The sequence below is a fragment of the Pithys albifrons genome, chromosome Z (assembly GCF_047495875.1).
Source record: "Pithys albifrons albifrons isolate INPA30051 chromosome Z, PitAlb_v1, whole genome shotgun sequence".
NCBI lineage: Eukaryota > Metazoa > Chordata > Aves > Passeriformes > Thamnophilidae > Pithys > Pithys albifrons.
This window is the reverse complement of record NC_092497.1, coordinates 49,790,091-49,816,019: the sequence shown is the minus strand read 5'-3', so window position 1 is coordinate 49,816,019 and position 25,929 is coordinate 49,790,091. Positions and strand designations below refer to the sequence as shown.

The 25,929-nt window shown below is 38.3% G+C and overlaps 1 protein-coding gene across 7 annotated transcripts; it reads right to left on the bottom strand.

The window, feature by feature from the left end:
* Window positions 1-1,816: 1,816 nt before the first annotated feature.
* On the bottom strand, window positions 1,817-25,894 carry RNF170 (ring finger protein 170). Of its 7 annotated transcripts, XM_071581047.1 has the most exons (9): window positions 25,849-25,877; window positions 23,771-23,878; window positions 23,358-23,444; window positions 16,517-16,660; window positions 12,044-12,119; window positions 10,583-10,694; window positions 9,477-9,550; window positions 7,101-7,205; window positions 1,817-5,428 (listed from the first exon to the last, which is right to left on the bottom strand). In XM_071581047.1, exons 4-9 carry the CDS (start codon window positions 16,651-16,653, stop codon window positions 5,159-5,161), a joined length of 774 nt encoding a protein of 257 aa, XP_071437148.1. In that variant the 5' UTR covers window positions 16,654-16,660; window positions 23,358-23,444; window positions 23,771-23,878; window positions 25,849-25,877; the 3' UTR covers window positions 1,817-5,158. The 7 variants fall into 7 exon arrangements, with proteins under 7 accessions (XP_071437148.1, XP_071437147.1, XP_071437150.1 ...); XM_071581046.1 differs by lacking the exon at window positions 23,771-23,878 and having other exon boundaries at window positions 25,849-25,894; XM_071581049.1 differs by lacking the exon at window positions 23,771-23,878 and having other exon boundaries at window positions 10,583-10,691; window positions 25,849-25,894.
* Between the last annotated feature and the right edge of the window lie 35 nt (window positions 25,895-25,929).

The following is a 25,929-nucleotide window of genomic DNA, read 5'->3' as shown; positions in this document are numbered from 1 at the left end:
GTTGAGGGAAACATATACTGAATGAAATTCAGCAGCTTCTTCCCCAGATCAAAAACACAGTGCCCACAACAGGGAAGAAGGCAACCTACAGGGAAGCACCATCTTAAAAACACACTAAGACTTACTGCGCTGTCTCCTTGGAATGAATGCCTGTGTGGCTTCCAATGTTGGTGACTAACGGGCAGTTTCCTGTTTGTCTGGCAGTTGGAAGCAGAAAATCTGCGTACAATGGCAACTGTACAACAGACTTCTGAAAAAAGCCATCTACTTTTGCAGCCTTGGCTGCAGAACTCTCGTGTGTTTAGCTGAGCTTCCCATAACAAGCACAGGGGCATCAGGTATAAGGACAAGTGTGTATCTGATTTAATAGCATCTTACCAAATATGCAATTACATGTTTTTACATAAACACTGGGACTGTGTACCAAAGCAGGCTACAAAGTTCACAAAAGACTTTGTCCACCTTGGCACAGGACTTCCCAGCTAGGATCTGTTGGACATGGCTTAGCAGAATGGAACATGTCTTCCTGATGCCCAGGGCCCTTCAATTACATGAATCAAGAAAAAACCCAGAACTGCAGCACAATCCAGTTACTTCCAGTTCTTCCCACCCAACCTTCATCCTTCCTGTAAACCTACTGAGATATTTGCTGTTTTCTTACACTCTCATCCACTTGGCTTTATGCTTTCTTTTTGCTTGAGGATTGTTATGTGAAGGTGCTAACAGCTTGTCTATACTGGCTTGTCTGTCATCCTGAAATCTTAATGCCCATGGATCTGAAAGTACTCATTGGACTACTCAGGGAAGGACATCCCATGTACAATAGACTTTCAGGACTAAGATCTTGGAAATTTCGTAATCCTTACAATGGCAATCATAAAGATGAAAATCACTGAGTTATCTCTGAACATGCTGTCCACAGACATCAAGACAAGAGTTGATCAAGATTGCAGAAAAGTTACTGCCTGCAGAAGCCTAGAAGGCAAGGGGATTAACATGTATCCCAAACACTGACAGGCTGTGGGGCCAACCATGGAGTGTTGGTAATTGCAGCCCAGGATTGTTGGTGATAACACACTGTGGGAAAGGACAGGAAGTGGCTGGGGAAGGGACCACATGGAGGTAGGACAGCATGTTTCTGGGACAAAGGTCCTTGTTCTATCTCCTCCTGGAGATAAACACATCATAGCACAGTGCAAGCACAGGAATGAAGTTGAGAAGCAGGCAGGGACTACTGGGGGAGAAATCAAGACCAGTAAAGACCCCTGATGTCCTCCAACCCATTTCCAGGAAGGTCTAGAAGAATGGACTGCACATAAATACTAATTTGCACAGAAAGTGAGAAACTTATCTCCAGGGCTGAGAAGTTTATCTATAAAAAGTACCCGCACTGAGCCCAGGCTCATGGGCACTCCCACGACACCTCAGCTGGATTGACACTGGAGCCAAGGCTGGTCATCTCTCTTTTCCTTTCTCTCTCCCCCTCTTTTATTCATCTCTCTCTTTCTCTTTCCTTTCACCCTAGCTCTCTGTCCAAAACCCACTGCCACATGCTTATATAGTAGGTCCAGGACTAACTTACACCAATTTCTATGCCAAGTGTGCAATTTACTACCAAAACTTTGTAAGTTTTTGCATGTCCTCTGATCTTTGTCATTCCTTTCAATCATGAGCGTCTACAAATCTTGGGTGCTCCTTTTCCCTTTAGGGTGGGATGCTACACTGACAACTTTTGCTCAGGAAAGTGGAAGAAGGGGAAATAAAACAATATTGCATCCAGAATGTCAATAAAATAATACAAGAGAATCTCTTACTTTAACAGCAATTTATTAGCATTAAAAGTAACAACAAATAGTTTAAAATTCTTTTGTCTTAAAAATCTAGTGTAACATACCACTACAATGAAACTTACAGCAAAATTGTATCCCCAAATCACACTGTTCTGCCTGGTCCTCCCAGACATCACTGGTGTGGCACACAAACAGCACAGAAATTGATCGCTCTATATAGCAATGACCATTAGGCCTCAAGATGCTACAAGTTATTGTGTAAGAGCTATTAAGTATAACTTATGTTTTCCTCTGCGTTAATATTGCTGGAACAATCATAAATTTCACACAGGTTTTGGTGACACTGTGATCTTTTAAGGACTGTATTTTATCCCCATACCGCTTCCTGCCTTAGTTTTCCTTTTTTTCTTTTTCCCCTCTTAGTGACATGCCTGTCCCATCCTGGAGACAAAATCACAGTGACATTTGCAGTCACTCTGCACACAGCATCACATATTTCCTTCATATTCTGAAGCCACGGCTCAGCTCTAGCCCTTACCTGCCAGAACAACTTGGCAGCACACAGTTCAGGAATACTGCATGCTCATGTTTTACTCTCCAACTTCTTGGGAGCTCTAGAGCTTAGGTTAAGCTCAAACCAAGTACCCAAGATAGCTAACTTACAGCTATTTCAGATCTGTGTAAAGAGCAGCAGCCAGATGCTGCAGGACAGGTGCATCTTCACATTACACAAAAAGGCCTGAGCAAGTCATAATACTGTTTGTCATCGTCTTGCAGGACTGAAAAAAAGTATCCACAAGCAAGCACACAATTCTGTCAATTAAATTCAAGCATTTAATGTGTTGAATTTAAGCTTACAATGTTACCCAATATTCAAAAGTGAGCAGAAGCCTCTGAGTGAAACAATTCTGGCTATCAGAGACGTACTGAAGAAACAGAACACGAGGAAACTTCATATAGGCTTTCAGATGCAGTTTGCATATGATTTCCAGCACACTAGAAGGTCTGCTCTTCAGGAACCCCTTAGATGGGATGGCTATTTCTGTATGAACTTCAAAGTAGTATGTAGGATTGGGAAGTTCAAAGAACACAAATCAATAAGCAGCTTCATGTGCATCTATATCCACTCTGGGTTTAGAGAATCACGGGAAAATTATAAACACAATCATAGGATAAAAATATGGAGGAGATTCTAGATCAACAAATTCTATGAATGGACTCCAGTTAGTCTACAGCAGTTCACATTCTTGTCTAAACAGACTTACAAATTAAACTCCGGGAGAAAAGGGGGTGTTAAATTTGCTCAATTAAAAATAAAATTTTGGAGTTTCCTCTCAGCTGGATTTCTTGGGAAAACAATAAAACCTCAAAACAATATTCTAGGAAAAGTATGAAATTATTTCTTATCTAAAATCCTAAACCACTATCTTGCTTTGTAAATGTACCTAACAGCTTATGAATATCCCATGCTTACTCAATAATACTTCAATGACTTTTAACTGAGGTAGCCACTAAGCCATCACCATACATTAGCAGTGCCAACAAAATGGGAAAAACTCAACCAGGATGCTCAAGAACAGTCAGTTTGAAAAACCAATAGCATTTGCTTCCAAAAACATTATTTTCTGTCTAGCTCTCCTCTAACCTTTGCCTCACTTCCCTTTTCTCTTCTTGCCCATCTCTACCAAACAGCAACAAGGAAAAGTTTACTTTTCAATTCATTTGTAAAATGTCTCTGGATTTCCAAAAGTAAATTTTCAAATGAAGAATCAGACAATTTATTTTTAAAAATGCATATCATTTAAAACACTGATACTGAAGGACAGTGCCCAACCTCAAACATTGACATCTCAGGTTCCAGCTCTGTCATCGTCCTGCACATACCTAAGTGATAGAAGCTATGAAAAGACACTTGCATGGGGAAAACACAGAAATAGCAAAAAGGTCCCTTTCATTATAAGTCTCATCCCATATATGTAAACACCCAAAGAATCATCTGTCAATTCACTGTCTTCAAGTACTCAGGAAGTTAAATTGCAATCATGATTCCTCTAGCTAAAAAGGACATTGATCTATTATATCCTGGACCTTTTTAGTGACATTCATTGCTTAAAATGAAAGTATATTCAAATTACTATGATAACTTATGCTCAAATTCAACATGAAAAAAAAAGATTAGCTTTAAGAATGATTCATACCCTAGCATTTTTGAAAACATTTCCAGGATTTTTTGTGGTCCCTTATCATAGATGTTTTTCAAGGTAATTGAGAACCCCTTCTATCCCCATAAAAATCAACAAACCAACCAACCAAACAAGAAAACTCCAACTGAAAATCACTCCCCCCCAATATATAAGTTGTTTAGGACTTGTACTGCAGAATGTACATTCAGGTAAACATCTACACTGTACATGTACATCGACATGTACATGTAGTGAAAACATAGAGTTTTCTTTTTTCAATAGCTATCTTTTTTTTTGATCACTATCTGAAATTTGAGGGTCCTCTCCAAATGGCTTAATGTTCTAATGCAACTAAAGGAATGCAAACTCTCAATACATTGCATTGACCTAAAGCAGCACAAAACTTCAGCTTCCAAGATACATACCTACCAAATAAACAAGTCTGAAGAGAAAAACCACGTTCCCACTTCAAAAGCACAGCAGTAACCAGTCTGGTGTGCATAATACTGTTTGCTCAATGTAGATCAGATACCTTGTGTACATTCCCAAATATAGAAATAAAACGGTACGAATTGCATGCAACTGTACACAGTGCAGCTCAACCAATACTGAGTGTTACCCTTGTTTTTGTGAAGCGTGTGGACAATAGGAAACTGCAGTGTGATAATTGTAATGCAGTCCTTGGGTTTCTTCTTCCACAGAGACACACAAAGCTGTTTTTATTTCAAAACTCCAGCCCATAACAGGAGGACATCAAACGAGTTAGCCATGAAAACAGTACTGTGAAGAATTTCTGAATTTTCTTACAAATGTCTAGATTATTCAAATGGTCTTATTGTTTGAAGTTCTTTAGTAGAATTCCATTTTTACAAACCACAACACACCAAAAAAGGTGATTCCTGCTCCAATTAGATACAGTTTTTTATCAGGTGGAAATAGATGAAGGTAGTTCATTACAATATTATAAAACTAATCTCGTCCTTATGAAGCATATGTAACACACAAATAAAGACTCCAGTTAAGCATCACCACATATCAACCCTTCATATCTGTATAAGCCAACCAGCTATGAAATTGTTACTACTAAAACTGTACACAGGCACCTTGCTATATCGTACTTATGTTATAGTTCTCTTTTTAAAACATTCCACAACTGCCTCTGCTTTTCGGTCATTTTCATCCATTTCATCTATTCAGACGCTGTGTTACCACTTCTCGGTACATGATAGAGATATATATCAGCAGAAGAAAAATGACAAAGAAATCATCCAAGAACCCCAGAATTCCAAAGAGTGCTTCAGGAAGAAAATCCAGAGGAGACGCCAGGTAGAGCAAGGCTCCAATTAAGCAGAGGAATATCCTGATGCGAAACATCCAGAAGAGGCCTCCAACAGAAAACATCTCCCTGAAAGCATGTCGCAATAAAGTGGGCAGATCCATAATTCTTTCCATAATCTGAAAAGAAAGAAACCAAAAGTTAATATTTGGCTTTAGCAACACATTCATGCTAAACTGAAGTTTCTATTGCTACATTACAGCTTAGAAACTTTTAGTTTACAGGAATTAATGCAAAGACCAGTAACACAAAACTCAATGATGTAGTTTTGAGGGGTAAATTTGGAATATATACATTTTCAAGAAACAATCAAACTATGCATTCTATAATGTAAAACACACAATTAATATATACATTACTAGAAAATGCATTAGCATTTATTATGAAAGAAAAACAAAGACTACTAGAAGGAAAACAAACCATGTGGAAAGTGAGAAACAGCAAACTGGTTAACTGAAGTGAAATATTGATCACAATGGAAGAGAAGCAGGGATTAGCAAGAAAAAAACCCAACAGGTAAAGTAGAATAGCTTGCAGTTCTTCAGAAACACAACATCCTCTCTGCTGGCATATAACCTGTGATTCACCTAGTCTTCCAAAGGATGGATGAAGCTTCAAAGTAAACAAAAGAACCTTTAACTTAATCCATTCCTGGCTCCTTTCCAGCTTTCTACTGTGATTCTGACAGGTTAGTGAGGGACTGCTCAGTAGAAAATATTCAGGTTTTTGTTATGAAGAGTAGGGAGGGGTGAACTTTCTACTGTACACAGTTCCTACATAGAGCCATTAACCTCCATTAATATGAGTTATTGCCAAGGCTAAAAAGGTTTTCAAGAAAAGAATTTTGTATGTGGTTAAGGCAAAACATTGTATTAATCAAATTTATCTAGTCTGATTAGGGCTTTAGTGCAGATTTCTGGTGTGATCTCAGACAGGTTACTAAGGACTAGACACAGAGCCTGCAGAGAGGTCTAATGGGGCCTGAAACTTCTGGATCAAAAGCATAACTCCTTTGTGGTTTAGAATATGAAAAAATCCTTCCATCTTCTGTCTCTTTGGACTGTAAATTTTTCTTGTTGATGTTTTCTTACTATATCCAAATCCAATGAACAAATGAAGACAAACAGGGAGGTTACTAGTATGCATGTGCGCGCATTTCACCTTGTGAATCAGCACACAGGCGGAGAAGAAAGGTTCACAAGGCTGACTTTCTAAAGTTTGTAGAACTCTGACCATCTCTCTTGGCTATTTATAGAAAAAATACCCCGCTTTCATCACTCAGAGAGGAAAACAAAGACTGCAATATAAACTAGGAGGAAAATTAAAAACTCAAGACAGCATGTAGCTTGGACTCTAAGGAAGAAAGGTATAGAGTAGAATTTCAGATTTTTTTTAATCAATGTAAAGAGATTAAGCAAGTGAATATTCTTACTTGCAGGTCATGTATTTCATTAAGTATTTTTACTGTCTAATTACTGATCCTTCCAAAATAATCTGTCTAAAAAACAGTTTAACATATGACCGGAGAACTCAAGGCTTATTAGCAGTTCTCACTCACAACAAAAATGCAAGTTTCCATACATTTCCACAAATCACAAATAAATAATTTGAGGTCTTGGGTTTGACCTAACTATATAGACATGAATTTCCTAAAGAAAACTTGCATAGACCCTAAGCACCATGAAGAGAAAATCCCTATCCCGGGGAAAAAAATGGGGTGGGATCACCAAAAAAGTACTTTTAATCTTTCCTAAAATCACTGACCTCCATCGAAATTTACCCCAAACTTACAGATCTGGGCTCTCCAGAGAATCTCCGATTGTAATCATTAACATCTTGAAACACTTGGTTTGCACCCTGCTGATCTTCACCAAAGAGTGGTAAAAACAATGTTACCTAGGCAAAAGAGGGAGATTACGCTGTAGGTGCAACTGTGTTTTAATTGCAGGCATTGTGAACTATAAATGAGAACTGTCGTCTTCAGTTAACTACACAGAACAAACTTTGGTTTAGCAGAATATTTAATAGGAGAATAAGCTGAAATTAAATAAACTAACATGGATACCACTAGTAAGTTTTAACTAATTGCTTACAATGCTTTACAGAATATTAACTTTTAAGGAGGCTGTTAAAAAGAAAGCTCAAGTACCTTCCTTTTAAAAGAGGCTTACAGATATGTTTTCTAGACACCTAAATGTTTTATATTTCATAAGTGGGACAGATAATTTGTAGAACAAATTTAATTAAACAAATTAATCTAATTTTGTCTCTTAAACTGAAAATCTAATAAAGCAATCAATGAGGCCTTTCCTCTTCTAGCTTTAGAATGGCCTTGGGTGTCAAAAAAGCAACAAAATTTACACTTTTGTATATGGATGCTCATACCAAAACGAAAGAGAAAAACACAGAATAATAAATGAACAGAAAAATAGATTAACCTCCAGCTCTTTTGTAAGCACAGAAAATTCTGCTCTGTTCATGGTTAACTTCCATGCAAACAGAAGTCATATGCAAGGTCACATTCACAGAATATGCTGAGTTGGAAGGGATCCATAAGGATCCTTCAGCCCAACCCTTAGGCCTTAGGCCTGCACAGGACCCTCCTCAAAAGTCACACCATGTGCCCTCGAGTATCATCCAAACACTTCTTGAACCATGTCAGGCTTGGTGGTGTGGCCACTTCCTGGGGAACCTGTTCGAGTGCCCAAACTCCCCCGGGGTGAGTGAAGAACCTTTTTCTAATACTCAGCCTAAACCTCCCCTGACACAACTTCAGGCCATTCCCTTGGGTCCTGTCACTGGTCACCACAGAGCAGAGATCAGTGTCTGTCCTGTCTCTTCCCCTCACAAGGAAGTTGTAGATTGGAATGAGGTCTCCCCTCCGTCTCCTCCAGGCTGAACAGACCAAGTGATCTCATCTTCTCCCCATATGCCTTCCCCTCCAGGCTCTTCAACATCTTTGCTGCCCTCCTTTGGATACCCTCCAATGGCTTAATATCTTTCTTATATTATAGTGACCTAAACTGCCCACAATATTCCACACATAACTTGAATCTCTGTGGCAGTCACACTTAGCAAAGGACAGCATGAGCAGCCTTACATTCAACTCCTAACTCTGTCACAAACCTGTATTGACTCATGTTGTTCATACTTCCCCATTATAAATCAGGGTGAGAATCAGTATATAACCATGCAAACTACCACCTAACTTACCTGTTACTCAGAGGAAGGTAAATGAATATATATGTAAGGAAAGACACTAAAAATGTCACTTACTTTGCCCCTTTCCACATTCCTCACTTTTATCTTTTGTGGCCTTTTACTTACTGGCTACACTCTAAACCTATTCCTTCCTCCTCCAGTCAAACCTATTTTAATTTCTTTCATTTGTGTTCATATAGTCATCTGTCCTGCTGAAAAACACAAGCAAAGCAGGATATAATGGGGGGGCAAGGGCAAGAAGCAAGTTATACAATTCAACAGAAATTACTAGCTCTGTTTGTAGTTTGTGCACTGTTAAAATTAAAGATGTACTTTAACACCCAGTGTCAGACTCAAGAGATTCTGAGAAAGAGGTAATGAGTTGCAGGAACATATTTCAAACTGACAATGTAAGTAAGTTGTGTAGGTAGTAAGTTAATGCTTGCTCTACAAAGCCCTAATTAATAATACATACAAGCTAAAAATAGGGACAAAATAAGAAATTGGCATACATAGGTTTTTTTGTAGGGAGAGGAGGAAGGGAGAGGGTACTTCTCAGAAACCAGTAGTGTGCTGCCTCGTGGCAGTCTTACACAACAGCCAGGCCTTTCAGATTCGAGTTCTGGTACAGAAGTTATATAACACCACAAACAGAAAGCATGGATGGATCAGAGTTAAAATCTCATCATTTTCTCTTTTCATATACTACTTACAGAAAAATGGCTGAGTTACCAGCATTGTTTGCTTGTATTTCAGTTGCAGGAGCAATCTGTACTTTTTGAGCCATTTGGCAAAGCTCTGATAAATGGAATGCCCACCATTCACGTCTTACATATCTCCCTATTAATTCAGCTTCTCAGACTTCCTCATCTGTCAGTTCCACTGTTGCAGTTCACATGTAAATGCCTTGTGGCAAGCTGTACTAGGTAACCAAATTGTCAGGTCCACAGTTACTTAAAATATTACCGTCTGTCTGCAGATTGGACAACGGATGGCACCGAGCCACGAGCCATACCTCCAGTAGGCAATAATGCAGGAACCTGATGAAGGCAAGTTACAGACATTTAAACTTCAGAGCTGAAAACCCCATTGCCTGGAACAATGTTCCCCACCAAGGAAAATAACAGAAGTGTATAAGCAGTTAGGTTGAATCTGTATTTTCTTACTTAATTTTGTATACAACACTCACTGAAGAGACCAAGAACCAACATGTGCAAATTCAGTGCTACTGAATAGGTTCAACCGAATCATTAATTTTAAGGTATTACTTCCTGAAAACAATGCAATTTTTTTAGTAAGTGAAGAAACAAATAATTAAAATTTTTACCAGTTTAAAACTCGCAAGTCACAAAAATGTGAGGAGAGGTAAAATTTATCCTGAAAATCTGGCTTTATGACCAGAGTTTCAAGAGATGAAAAAATACATCAAAATGTGAGTACTTTAACTGTTCTCTAAACTTGCATATTTTCTCATTTAAACAACTTGGTGTGGTATGCATTATATGCTCCATAAAACTAGATGAATGCAGTGAAAGAATCCTATTGGGAACCTGAAGGAGAGGAAGCAAAATGCTATGTAGGATGTTTATGTATAAATTTGAATAGCAGAGCCTCAAAAAAACAACAACAACAACAACAAAAGGCAAACACTTTAATCATCATGAACTTGGTCTTAATTCTTTGGGACTTCCAGAAAAAAATATTCTCTGAGATACAGATAATACCAAGCAGAATGTTTTACTTGTTCTAAACTAGTTTTTTTTAATGGTACATTTCCAAATGTTTGTCAGCCTCTTCAGTTTTTCACTACACTGGAAATAAATTATGCTCTTTGACACTTCAAAATTAACAACAGTTTCAATCCTGTTAGAATAGAAAAAACTGAAGCAGACTGTTAAAGTGACTGTTTATTCACAAATGTATTTACTCCACTGTTCATAAAAATATTATTTCTAATGAAGACTAGAAGTCAGTTAAAAGCAAAGCTTTGAATTAGGGTGCCTGTGCTAGTACCAGAAGTTTGTATTCCTGTTCTGGTTTTATCTTTGCAACTTGAAGTTTTTCTTGCTTACCACAGAAGAGATGTCCACAGTTTGTTTCTATAGGAAATGTAGCCTGTTGCAAACAGACCGGACAGGACATATCTGTATAGAAGCGATGCCGATCACCAGCAGAAGCATCCTGCTGGGACACCAGAGAAATGCAAAGTGGATGAGAGATACTATTGTTATGTAAGTCTATTGAGTTTCAAACAATAATAATAAATTAGCATTCATTGCTACAAGTCAAACAAATGTGAAATTAAAGAGAAATATATTTAAATGCAAAAATCAAACTACTTAATGCATTGATTCACTAAGCAAGTAGTTCTTGTGACAAGCCCATTATTTTCCCTTCATCTCACATATATTTGTCTGTGCTTCATAGGTAAAGACCACAAAGAAAGAATCAACTTGGTTCTTCACCTTAAGTTAGGCTAGACATGCTGGAGCATGAGTAACAAACTCAGATCTGTATTGTTATTCCATTATTCTAGACAGTAGTTCCGTTCACAGCCAGTTAACTGAACTGCATTGCTTACCAGCTGCAGCATTTAGTGTTTCCAAACCCAAACACAGCCACCAGCTTGTCACTGTCATGAAATAGTTTTTCTCCCCATTTTGCCATATTTGTCTTCCCCATAAATATGCACTGCTATTATTTTAAGTACCATGATGAGATTCTTCTCAATATTCTCCAAAACTATCATCTTTCACTCTGGGGCTGGGACTTAGCAATTTCCAGTACCTGGTTTAGCCTCTACCTGTCAGAACTGGATGCAGTCATAGAATTAAGGAATTCTGGTCCTGAGCTGGAAGGACCTTTAAACATCACCAAGTTTCAAGCCCTCTGCCATGGGCAGGGACACATTTCACCAGACCAGGTTGCTCCATGCCCTGTCCAACCTGCCCTTGAACACTACAGGGATGGAGCATCCTTAACTTCTCTGGGCAACCTGTTCCAGTACCTCATTACCCTCATAGTGAAGAGCTTCTTCCTTAAGTCCCATCTAAACCTACCTTCTTTCAGTTTACAGCCATTGCCCACTGCCCTGTTACTAAAGGCTTTGGTAAAAAGTTTCTGTCAGTCCTTGTTGCCTGGCTGTTGTTGCTGTGCCATTGTTCTGCTACACATTGTTAATCAAGCTAAACATCTAACCCCTGTCTTGTGTTGGCAAACTGTACTCCAGATTTCCTTTCTTTTACCACTAAGTTCCCAGGAAAACTGCAGGAAGCACACAGCATCACCTAATATACTCTACCTTGTGGCAAAATCTTGTTTGAAAAAAGAGACAGCCAAATATTTAGTTTTAATTACTTAACACATTCATTAAAAAAAGCCTAAGTTATCTCATTACTTGACCAATTTCAGAGATGTCTCTGTACAGTAAGTGAGCTTCTGTAACTTTCAACACAAGCTTCTTCCAGAACCTCAGAGAAGTCTACACTACCACACACTCGAGAGCTGAATGATGGCAATGTTTAGTGCAGCACCTGCTCTGTTTGAAGCTGCTGACGAAGAGCTCGCACTAACTCTTGATTTTCTGGATGTATGTTCTGATGTTCATTTCTGTGAAAGGAAACACAAGCAATAAAAAACACTGTGACCCAACACTGAAAAACAACTATTGGAAAAAATATGAAACTTGAACAAAGAGAAGAAATCACTCTTTCCTGCTATAAAGGATTTTAAAGGAAGTACACAAGTAATTAAGGAAACAGGACATTCATTCTGGATCCTAAAGTTGCTTTGGACATTTAAAGCTGAACAGTAGCAAGATTTTTCAGACAGACTTCATCATCATGTTAAAACAATTAAGCCAGGAATCTACAAAAAGTGAAGTAGCTTAAAAGCTTTTGTACTAAACATGCAGAAAAAATTTCATTTTTGCCTTGACTGCTAGTTTTTTACTCATAGATTTATTAGTTTTGCACTTACTGCCTAAGTTAGAGTTGAAACCTCCTATTTCAATTTTATCTGCTACATAACATTTACATAAGAAAGGGTAGACAAACTGTTAGATTTAGAATGTTGACTTTATGTAACTATCAGCAGACTGGATATAAAAAGAAATCATTCTTTTAAAATCACTCTTTTTTAAAAAGAAAGACACTGCAGGCAAGCAAATGACAGGTTGGAGATGCCAAGAGGAATCATAGGGAAGGGATTCACTGAAGAAAGGAGGATGGATATATTAAAAATTTGAAATTCCAAAGCCAATGGGAACAGAATTGAAATTAAAAAACATGCTGACAACAATAAGAGGTGTTGAGTTACAATAAATATTATTCAACAGCATATGCTAAACTCAATTTTTATGCTTTATTTATTCACATGGATTTCAATGGTGATGCATTCTGCTTAGCAGTGTTGAGGTCTCAGCTGCATTTTGTTCTCCATTTTGGGCTAAATGCATAAAAACATATAGAGAAGTTGGAGGAAGTTCAGAAGAGAATAAGAACTGCTGCCCACATTTTTTAAACATTAAATTAAGAATGAAGAAATGTCAGTTCATATAGAAGACTGCTCAGGGAGAGAAAAGGGGTCAGGATAAGGCTTTCATTCTATAAATATGGACAATTATTTCCCAGTTATCTAAGCCTCACGGAAAACCACTTCTAACTGCTAAGTGTATAAAACCAGAGAAGACTCTCTCAGGGTATTGTGATCTATTCCTCACTAGAAGTTAAATAAAAAAAAAAAAACCAAACAGGTTGTAATGCTTCCAGGGATATCTAGGCAAGCTGATCCTCTATCAGAGATGAGGGCTGGACTGCCTGAATTTTTAGGGCATTTTCTGGCTGCAGTTCTAGTCCATCATTTCCTCAATGGCACTAGGAGCTTCTGCAATGTTTTCCTTCATTTAACATCGGCAATCATAAAATGTTAAACATGGCAGTAATGCAGTATTATCTGCTTCATTCTTTTTTTCAAAGAGAAATAGACAAGCCCCATATTCTTCATGCTAACTAAATGAATATCTGTAAAAAGTAAATTTGTTTAACACCAATGTGGATGACATGTATGAAAGTTTCACCATGGGAAGGCTATATTAAAACCCTTCTTACCCACCCTGGGCTGCCATGAGTCAGATTTTGTGAATGTTGTCTGTCATACATGTTATATGTATAAAGCTATTTTCCTGTTCAGATGCTACAAAATGAGCATATTTTGCACCTTCAGTTTGCCAGAACTTTTGATATATATTGAAATTCAATTCACACACAAGTGGAAGGTATGAATTATAAACCAGATTAATTTGATTCCTCCATAAACAATTAATTGCAAATTTGCTGCTAAAGCATTCATTCAAATGACTTTACCCTGGTATCACATGCTAGGCTGAATACACGAGAGCATTTGTGACACTGTAGAGGTACAACATATACTGTCACTTATGCATAAGACAAGGAAGTGGCAAAACAACACGCAACATTCAGGAAGGGACAGGCAGAGGTGAAGGCATATCAAATTCATAACTTCTGTCATGCAATTAGTGTAAGAAGATAAATGAAATAAATGAAAATCAGTATGGTACTATATAATTAAAGGTTTTATCACACACAAGCCACAAAGAAACAAAGTTAGATGCAATGGCTTTTTATTTCCCCACTTCTGAGTACTAGCATTCCAAAACTTGAGGAAAAAAGTCCTATGATGTTGAAAGATTGTACCATGTACCACAGAGAGGCCCACCAAACTACTATTATTGGAAGGAGGGAGGCTGCCTACTCATACAGTGCACAGTCTCACACCAGGAAACTGAGGGACAGTAGTTACAGGGACTGGTGCATCACCATGCACTGATCATTGATAATTTCCAAGGATTAAGATCTCACTTCTGCTGAAAATACTGACTTGATCTTATACTCACACTAGAAGTTTGAGTATAGGCACAGAAAAATGAGATAAAAAGATCTAAACCTGCAGATCCATGAACATGAAGTATGTAAATCACCTGGTTTCCTTTAATTTGTTGAATAGTTTGAATTTTTTCAATCTCATTTGTAATGTGACAACCCAGACACCAATTTAAAAGATGACAGAAAAAAATCTGGCTTAATTTTATCAAATTCATAATTTAAAACCACACAGGCTTTACAAAAGTATTATATTGTACCTGAACTAAACATCTGCGACTTGTATATGTGTTAACTATGGCTAGTAAGTTTGTCTGCCAGAAACCTGAACACCTTCAGCTCATGCCTTGATGTGATGCTTCACTGAGTTCTCACTGCTGGAAACAAGTACAGCAATCATATCCCTGAACAGTTTCTTCCACATTCCACTTCTGCCCCCTAAAATCTACTGCAAAATGTACTTCTTGCTTCTACTTTTTATTCCATTCCCAAAACTATTCATTACCCTAAGTTTTCTTTCATGTATTCTTATTCATGATATCTTATCTTATCATGTGTTCCTACCCAAATTAAATATTTCAGCTATTACGTACAGAAGCACGGGTGGCAAAGAGACTGGGTTAATGAACACAGTATAGGGAACACACAGACCACTGTAATGCTTAAGATAACAAGATAAGTAAAAAACCCCAACCACTCTTTTCCCCCACTTTGTGCTCCATAAATTGAAAGTAATATAATTTTTGTCTTGTACAGATTTTCTAACACTGTGCAGATTTTGATGGTGACAAGACAAAGGAAGTAAAGTGCTGCTGAATACATGCAATTTCAGAAAGTACCAGAAGGCAGAGCAGAGAGGCAAGAGGATGCTGATAAGACTTTCAGTCTTCACAGAATCATGGAATATGGTGATTTGGAAAGGACCCACAAGAATCATCGAGTCAAACTTCAGACCCTACGCAGGACACCCCCAAGAGTCACCCCATGTGCCTGAGAGCATTGTCCAAACATTTCTTGAACTCTGTCAGGATTGGTGCTGTGACCACTTCCCTGGGGAGACTCTTCAAGGGCCCAGCCACATATTGGGTGAAAAGCTTTTTCCTGTTACCTAAAGTTTTCCTGACTCAGCTTCGCGCCATTTCCTTGAGTCCTGTCACTGGTCAAGACTCATACAATGCAGAAGTGTCTTAACTGTTTGCACCTCCAGAAAATAAACCATCAAAGTACGTAACAGGATCCACAGACAACCTTTTAACTGAGCTCATTACACTGCACAGGTAGTAACTAGCCCTTATCTCCCTCTCCAAGTAACCTTTCATCACCGATGTATCATCTCCTGAACTCCAATTCTGACAATTTCTCTTATCGACATATCCTCCTCAGTAAATTCCATAATGCCAATGTATCACTGAAATTGAGTTTGCTTGGTTGCAAAATCTCTTCTGCTTTCAGTATAGAGAACATCAAAAAATAAAAACAAAAAGAAAAGAAACCGTTCTAAAGCTCAGACTCATCTCCCCTAAACACAAAAATAATTCTTAGGTTGCAAAGAGAAACTCCGAAATGAAAATAAGCTTTGATGACTTGACCATTAAAGTTACTGAATTCTGAACTTAGCATTTTGATTTGTGGAAAGCATAAGAAAGTCCACTCTTTTAATGGTATATTAATCCATAAACAAATCAGTAATTTAATTTGGGTTTGGAGCTTTTTGGCTTGGGCTTTTTTTTTTTTTTGAGGAGACTACAAGTAGAACATGCATTGGAAGATTATACCCAATTTTAATTTTGAAGTCACTGTTGACAAATCTGTACTTTGTAACCAAACATGACACAGTAGCCATAGAGACTGTGAATTCAGCCATTTTCAGTTTTAAGGAATGATGAACATTATTATCCTGAAGATAAGGAAGAGTTAAACTCCATTTTTGAGAAATGCACCATTTCATTCTGTCAGTTAGATCATAAAACAGAGTAAGTGATCAAACAATCACTTCCCTAATGTCAAAAAGTCACAGCTTTTAAGTACCAATGCAAAAATTTGTTGAGAAAGTTACAATTTTATAAATGCAGGTATGTTGATTAATTCCTGTCAACATATTCTCACCTTAAAAGCGTATATACCAGTGCAGCAATGAAAGTGAAACTGAGCACAACTGCCACCAGTACTTGGTCACTTATTCCTTCTATAACTGAATCATTATCTAGCTTCAACCTCTGAACTTCTGCTTGGTGACTGGCCATCACAGCTCTAAAATGTAAAAAGAAATATATACATATACATATATATTAAAACATGTGTGCACACACATACAGTTTAAACATAGCTACAAACAATATGTATACTCATCTATTCATATAAACAACGAATTCCTGAAGCAACAGAACAGTCATTGCTGGGCAGAAAAAAGGTAAAAGAAGAAAGAATGGGTCTATTTTTACCTAACACTGAGCTTGCGTAGAGGTCTTGTGCAGTAGCAAACAAATATTAAATGACTGTCTTGTGATTTAAAGATTTTTTTTGTTTTTAAAAATCAGTCAATTAAGCTGGGAATCATTACAAGATAAATTGCATAGGAATAGGTCATGACTCAGTTGGACATATTCTAAGGACAATTTATTAAAACAAAATTATAATGACTCTGCATTATCACGTGTTTTAGCTAGTGCACATCACATCATTCCTGCTAGGCTAAGCCAACACAGAAACCTAATTTTCACTACTTATGTGAATAAAGAAACAAGGACATTTGGGGTTTAGCTGGTTTTAGTGTTAAATGCCCATTTGAACACACAGGAATCACACAATGCATTTTATACTTTTATCTGTCTTATCTGTGCTTTACCATCCTTCAGCTAGAAATATGGGGCAAACTCAAAAGCAAAAGAGTATTACCAGGCTTCCCTGGTTAGATGAATTTGTTTTATATTCATTTCACATATGGAGCCATCAGAATGACTGGCAATTGCTAACATCTATTAACCTACATCACTAACCTACAGCTGGACACCTGAAAAACAAAACTGTTTCCAACACTGCTAAATCATTCCTGTTGCAATCACAAATTGAAATGAACTACAGCTGTGAATATTATAAAATCAGAAGGGTGAAGCTAACTCTGCCAAATGACATAAAAAGTCATACTGAAGCAATGTCCATACACAATTGAAGCATTTTTCATATGCAGCTGACATAAAATCCCAGTATCTGTTTCCGAGAGAAGATAAGATTGGTATTATTTGTTCTGTTTCATAGTCTCCAGTGTGTGTGCCTTAAGCTTGAAAGCATTCATCAGTGTTTCTCTACACTTCACAGCTCATGTGTCATTTTTTAATTCAAACTTTGCTGTGTAGCAAACATCACCAGACACCCTCTGGCTCTGAATTAATTGCAAAACTGAAATGGAATACGAGTCATCAGGATTTTAGTGGATACCTGGAATGAATACCTCGGCAATATTTCTACATGCCAGGCTATTGCTAATACGCAAGTGTAATCTTTTCCATAAGACACCTACTCTCACTCTCTAGACTTTCGCCAGTATGAGCAATGGAGCTTTTTCCCAGGAGCTGCCCTCTGTATCAGCAACACAAGAAAAGCTGATACAGGCTGACACTATAATTAAGTACCATAAGAGCAGAGCAAACTTGTGGAGAATGGAGATTCCTTTAATTGTTGTTGTATTTTGGGGCTTTTACTGTGAAAACCAAAATGGAATAATGAAATATATATGAAGTGAAACAATAAACTAAGTTATCCTAAGCATTCCAATCTGAACTGAGACTATTATTTCTGTAACTATAATTTTTTGCTAATTACAGCTTTCCATAAGCAACTGTGTCATAGTCTAACTACTGAAATGTCATTTAGTATTTGGAAGAAGTAACTTCTCCTGAAGGTGGAACACCAGTGACGCATCACCAGGCATGTTTAAAGTAGGCCAATATTAACACAAGTTTCATATATACTAATGAATAAAAGACCAGATCTTTTGGAAAGGTCTTACATAGCAACATGAGCTTACACAGGGAGTTACAGCATTTTCCTGCATAGCTTGTGACACAATTATATTCCTGAGTTAAAGCTACAAGGTTAAGATATTGTGTAAGTTTTCTGAGCAGCAGTTCCCTGAGTGCTGAGGATCTGGACTGGCAGGTGTGCTGTGATGCCTCCCCAGCTCAACATTCCCAACCTGTATACTTAATTTCCTTGCACATCCAAGCCTGACGATGTCTCTCTCTCTTACAATACCCCATTCTGGGTCAGCCATTTTCCACTGTGTTACACTGTTATTTCTGGCTTGATCACTCAGAATAAAACCAGAAGTAAATGCCAGGGAACTGGTATGTGGTAATCCTTCCACTGTCCTGCTTTAGTTCTGGTAAAATAGACCAACATGTCAAGAAGACCTACATCCCATGAAATATTACCTTTTTTTTTTCTTTTCAGAAATACACACTGTGGCAGAGACATGCAGATAATTTAACCGTACTTTTAGAAGACAAGTGCTTCTCACACTAGCACCTGAAAGGCTTCCTACTTGGTGCACTTCAAAACCAACTCATGTATTGTCAATATAACACCAACTTAACTCAGTTTCCTTTTACAGCCTTCAAGACATTGACTCTAGAGCTCTGTCTCCCTCTCCGTATGTTCCTTGCAACAACACTCTTAATCCATACCTGCCTACCATTACTAGCACTCTCCACATCTGCTTGCCTTCACATCTTCTCATGCACTTTTCTGGAAATAACTAAAATACAATGCAGAGGTTAGCAGCAGAACATGACAAAGAACCACATAGATCCTCACCTCTTCTTCCTTCTTGCACATTTACCTGTATCTACTTCACCCCTTCACTTTGCAAACACATATGACTTTCCAGTGGCCATTTTCACACAAGCCCGGTGTCTAAAAGACATTCTCACACAGTCTTTCTCCTTAAATAAAATGCCACTCCTTCGGACACTTTTATTCAGTTATGTACTAATACCACAAAGATGTTTAGAGGGGGGAGTGGAATTGCTGGTTCAGTCTCACTCTCAGCCACTTCTATATCTGAATTCTAAGACAAGCTATCCATGCCGTTCATATTTTAACTTACTTGCTGCTTCTGTACAGTCAACAAGTGCTGTGCATATTTTCCTCATTACTTCTATCCCTTTCTCGGAACAAGACCATTGCACGGGAGAGCTGACATAAACTAGGAACTACAAACAGAAGGGTAACTGTTCAAAAGACAAATACATAGTTTCTCTGAACTCAATCCTCAGTAGAGACAGTAACAGACTCCTTCTCCTCCTCCTATGTCTGAGTTAGAATGTTAAAAAAGCAGTGGCTACAATGTTAAAATATGCCATTAGAAAAATGACTGAAGGAGGAAGGAATTGTCTCATTTCAAGTCTGTTTTGAATATTTTGCAACAAAAAAATCTTGAACTTGTAGTTCATGTTTCTTAAGGTGGAACCACAGCAGCCCATGAAGACATCTCTAGTGGTCTGAATGCATGATAGGCTTGGTAACAGTACTAAAATAGCTGCTAAGGAATCTTGCCTCATAGTGCATATGTTTACCAGAGGTGCCCTCTCAGTTGGTACAACTAATAAAGAAGTTATTGGAGATTTAAATAATGCAATGAAGAAGTTTCAGTCTTCAGAGACAACTAGCATTAATAAAGACTGAGAGTCAGAGAAGACTTCCAGAACCAAACTTTATCACAGATATCTATTCACTCCTAAAACAGTAACAGCTAATAATCTGATACAATTTAAGAGCAAGTTGATGTGGTTTATACTGAATTCCATGCATTGATCAACTACATTTGTCTGGTTATGAAAAAATAATAGTATTTAGTTGTCTATTACATATATGATATATAATGTAGTATTATATATATAAAGATAGTGTTTTATTTATCAACCTTTTCATCATATACTCCTTTTCAGATCTGCATTCTACATCATAGGTTAGGTTTTTCAAACATTAAATAATTTTAAAGTTGCTTTTCTCTGTAGATTTGTTACTTTTGTTTTTTCATATAATTGCTAAGAAGGCTTGAATTGCTTTTTATTGCTGTGTTTCTGGTCTTTAATACAATAAATTAATTCCTGCCTAAACTAGCTTTCTGAGAAAATACCAAACAAACAGAATTATTTCGGGGGAGGGGAAAGGCAGTAATTGAAAAGAGATTTAATTTTGATAATTGATTTTTGGTTATACTTAAGACGTTTTCTCCTTTCAGCCATTTAACAAGGACAGCTTTCTTAAAGGAAAGCATAACTCTGCCCTGTGTTCCGAATAGGGGATGAAAACCAAGCCATATCTAGCATTAGTCACATCAAACCTGGAATTTATACAGTCAACTTCAGAATGTTAAAATTAACAGCTGCAAAGTTTAAAAAACTGACAAAAATGTTTGGCCTTTTTTCTACATTAAAAATAACAATAAAGAAGCCCCAAACTTAATTTCCAGTTTTATTTCATCTTATCTGCAGGCTATTTGCACTTGCTTGAGGTAAAACAATACAGAAAGGGAAAAAATAAAAGGTAAGGAATTACTCCTCCACCCCACTTGGGCTGTCTAAGTCACAGCTTGACATTGCAGCACAGTACTTAGAGTGGGATCAGGTTTATCTGCATTAAGAGTCTTGATAGTTACAGAATGTAAACAACCTCAGACTGCACTGTCCACGAAATACTTGGCAATGGAAAGGAATGTAATTCACTGTTTGTAAAATCAGCAGTTTTGTTTGCAAAGACTGTCAGAAACTAACCATCTGAACAGAAAATCAGCTTGTTTACAATCAATTTTTCTCAGAGTGATCACTGACAGAAATTAACACTAATGTAACTACATTCCAAATAAGAATCTGCAGGCCTTTCAAAAGTTACATTTTTCCCTCTGTGCTTATGTATTAAAAATGCATGCAGGTGTAAGCAAAAGAAGGAGAACCATAAAGAGCAATACCGCAAGTACCATGTCTTTTATTCCTGGAAACTCATACAGTTCACACTGAAATGTCAGGGCATGAAGACATACTATAGTGTGAATGCATGATTTATTTATTTTTCAGATCTGAGAAGTGCTATTAAGACTTTCAATGTTCAACATACAGCACAGCTACAATACCCCATGCCATGACTCAAAAAGAAATTAAAAACAAACAGTGTTTACCATGATCTGTTCAACACTTGTTGTCACCTATCCACAGCAGAGTATTACCACAGTTTTCTGAGTCAAACTCTTCGAAGTTTATTAGGGAAATACCATATGCTAATATAATCTCAAACCCACACAGTTGTAGGACCCATTACCAAAGGAATGTGCATGCACAGTGAAAATAAAGTAAGAGGCCCTCTTGATGCCTGAGAAACCAACAAGGTAACACACAAGCAATACTGCTGTGAGATACAAGTTACTAACCTAACTGTATCGACTTTGAGAGTTTGCTTCAATTTGCTCAAAATCTGAAAGATAAGTTGGATAACAATGTTTCCTTTTAGGGATGAGCTGGGAGTGACCTGGATGAGAACAATGGAGTTTGGTGTTTTTCATTTATTTCAGTTTTATTTTGAGTGTTTTTCTCTTGATGCAGCACTGGCAGCCACTCTCAGTGCTTGGAAAAAAGCTATAAAATTAAGACAGGGATGGTGGGCCAGTGTGCAAGTCAACACCTGCAATTCCTTTTGCTGGTTGTCTTTTGTTAGCAAAAGCATTATCACGGCCCCTTAAGAAGGCTGCTTAATTTGTAGAGATCATGTGTTTTCCAGCATAAGATAATTCATCTGCAACTAGTAAAATACCATGAGTCACAGTGTCTTAAGAACAAAAAGGCTTTAACCCCTAGAAACTTCTTTCCATGGAAAGAAAAAACAAAAAAAGAAAAAACAAAGGCTTGATTTGTATCAACTGTTTTCTAGTAAGACTGGCCTGTTTTAGATAACACAAATCAAGTTTTAGGAATTTAAATATACTAAACCAGAGCGCATTTATTCTGTAATCTACACCCTAAACAGACATTAGCTTATATTGAAATATCTTAGCCATAAATTAAGCATATTTAATTTAAGAGGAAAAATAGACAAAATTTCCCAAAATAAAGACTCTTAAATTTAGGGCAAAAATTGAAACCTCTCTCATGAGAATTAATCCAATTACTTCCTGCTTCAGTGTAGTAACAGGTCATAGCAACTCTTTGTGGTTGAGAATGGGACTTTGTGAATGGATTTGACCCAGCAAACTGAACATCCTACTGTGTATGCTCTCCTTCTTTCAGAGGTCAAAGATATGCCCAGCCTGCATTCAGAAACAGTTAACAATGGCAAGCACTAAATACACATGATGAAGTATTGACGACTTTATGAGTTTGCCAGCCTAAACCCTAGATCAGCTGAATCCTGAGATGATTTATTTTATCCAGGTTCTTTCAGGGTACTGAACTTGGACTTTGAAATAGTGGTATAGCAAATGGAACATTATGAACAGAAATAATGGAAACAATGGATGGGCTACTCCAAAGAAGTGGTTCTAGGCAAAAAGAATTGATTGGCTTTTTATTTTTGTGAGCAGTCTTATTTGAATAAAGAAAAAAAAAAGAAATATTAAAAAATATATAGCAACATATAAATTGCTAAGATACATTCTGTGGGAAGGTTGTTAAAACTGTCTTGGGATTCTCCTACTACGATTTCATGCAGTATGTTAATGCATGATTATTATGAGTTTGCAGCAACTTTGGAGTTACAAATCAGCTCAGCTGGTACAATGAAATTATAGCCAAACTCGTCTTTATCATGAATCACCGATGCTTTCAGGATTGTGCTGACTACATGCATGTAGAGATGCATGCATGCTCTTTGCAAAAGAGAAAGGAAAGGGCCTAAAGAGACTTGCCAAAAGAGGGAGAGGACAATTTCAGTACACAAATAATAATTTTGTTCAGAATACCTTAAGAACCGACTGACTGAAGCACTTGACTGGTAAAGCAGGTTTCTGCAAGGTCTGAGGTCAGCAGTCTCTGAGGCACATTTTTTCCTAAAGAGAAAAAAAAAAGTAAGAAAACAGAAAGTAGATATTCTACTTTTGCTGATGAAATGATGATTTGCAAGTTAAAAATAATGCAGATTCAAACTCCAGACGCAATGCAGTAAGGGAAAATAATCCTAAGTTATTATATCATTCTACTGAGAAAACAAAAAGCCTTCTCTTGAGCCTGAAACCATGTGGGTGACTTGAAGAAAAAAGACAAATTTAGTGGCCTGTATAGCATTACTATTTTGAGTATCTGTCTGGGTGATGTATAAGCTCCGAAAAATGATTCCCAACAAAGTCTTCCACTGATTTATAAGGCTAAAACATACCAAATGGTATAGAGCTCAAAAGAAATCAGTGGACGGAACTGAATTCATACGCAGATAGGAGCATGAAGAAGAGCTTGCCAGTGCCTTCAGCTGGGATATCTGACTTTCCTGATCAGACAGAAAGAAAAAAACAATTCTGTCACTTAATTATAATAAAGTTTACAATAGTATGGTAATACGTCAGCTAAAAATGAAGAGGCTTCAAATGTCTTCTAGGGAAAGTGCCCAAGAATTCCTTGTTGTAGAAAGCAATGCTTTCATATACAACATCATATGTACAATAGACAGCAAGACAAGACAGCAGTACTGTATTTGCTTGTGTCAGCAAAATACAAGCTACACCTTGTGGCAACATGCAAAGCAGAGTGGGAAATGGGACTTAAAGGAAATGTGGAAAAAACCTTAAACAATGAAATATATCTGTGAATACTATTTGTCAAAAACATATTGTTTAAAGCACAATTAAAACTTGTAATGGAAGGTTATAGCTGTGCAGGTTTCCAAGACTTTAAGACCCAATCCCAAACGTGAAAGCTACCTCTAAATGAAGACAGATTTGATATAACTTAAACAGTATCTTGTACAATGAGATCAGGGAGATGGTAATTTACTGGGAAAAAAATTGGAAAGATTTTGTAGCATCTACAATACGTTTTAGTTCAAAACTAAAATGACACAAAGGGACCTCTCAGATTTTGTCCCTGCTACTAATGTATTTAATTGAATTCTGAGAAAACTGGGGAAAAGCGACAGTTTCTGCATTGTTAACCCTTCCTTTCTTGGCTGTTTATCCAATCCTTAGCTGTGATCAGTGCACTGTGCCTGCTACTCCATGTTGTTCATGTCAGGCCAGTTGTTAACTGACAGGGGCCTGCAGAACTTACCATGCTGCCTCACACTCTCAATGCAAACTTCAGATGGGCCAAAATTCAACTGACTACTGAGAAAGAGTTACTCAAACCCTTCAGGTTTGCTGCATGATGGATAGCTCCTCTGGCCAGGGCACGGTGAGGATGCAGAAACTCTCTGGCCACAGACAGGCTTCTTGCCTTTGAGATTAAAAATTAATTACCTTAAGAATCTCACACAATCAATGAGGTCGAAAAAGACCTCTGAGATAATGCAACCTATAACCAGACACTACCAGGTCAAGTAGACCACGGTTCTGAGTGCCACGTCCAGTCATTCCTTAAACACCTTCAGGGACGGTGCCTCCACCACCTCCTCTGGGTAGCCCATTCCAGTAACTAATCACTTCGTATGTGACAAAATTCTTCCTAGTCACCATTTGCAGCTAGTGCTAAGCAAGTAACTTTTATAAAATCATAGAATTATAGACTGTTAAGAGTTGGAAGGGACCTTAAGGATGATCTGATTCTACCTCCCCTCCTGCCATGGGCAGGATCACCTCCCAGCAGCCCATGTTGCTCAAGGCCTTATCCAACCCAGCCTTGAACACTGACCGGGTTGGGGCACCCACAGCCTCCCAGCGCAACCTGTTTCAGTGTCTCATCACCTTTCAGTAAGAAGTTCTTCCTAATATCTAACCTAATTTTCCCCTCTTCCAGTTTGTACCCATTACTCCTTGTCCTGTCACTACAGTTTCTGACCAAGAGTCCCTCTCCAGCATCCCTGCAGGCCTCTTCAGATACTGGAAGGTTGGCTGTTCATTAATTTTTACTGCAGAGTTTTGTTGAAAAGGATGTCACCATCTGCCCCAAAAAAGAGAGGAAAACCTTGCAGGTCCACCCACAAGCCAAGCCACAGCATACACCAACAGGAGGACGCCTGTGGGAGCCGCATCCTCACAAGCCCACGCTCCCAGCCCTGCCGGACGCTCTCCCAGCCAGCTCCTCCGGGCCCAGAGCCGCGGCACGCACAGCCAGGGCACAGGAGGGCTGCAGAACCCTCCTCCCCGCTCCTCGCTCCTCGCTCCTCGCACCGCGCAAGCGGCGCCGCGGCGGCCCTGCGGCGGAGGGGAGGGAAGGTAAGCGGAGGGGAGGGGAGCGCCCGCACCCAGCGGAGCCCGGCCTGGTGCGAGGAGCGCCCCGCAGAGCCCGCCCGTCCCGCCGCGGTACCTCAGCTGCGCTCTCCGCCGACCCCGCCCCGCCGCGGGGTCGCGCCGCGTCCCCTCCCGCCCCGCCCCAGCGTGCGCAGGC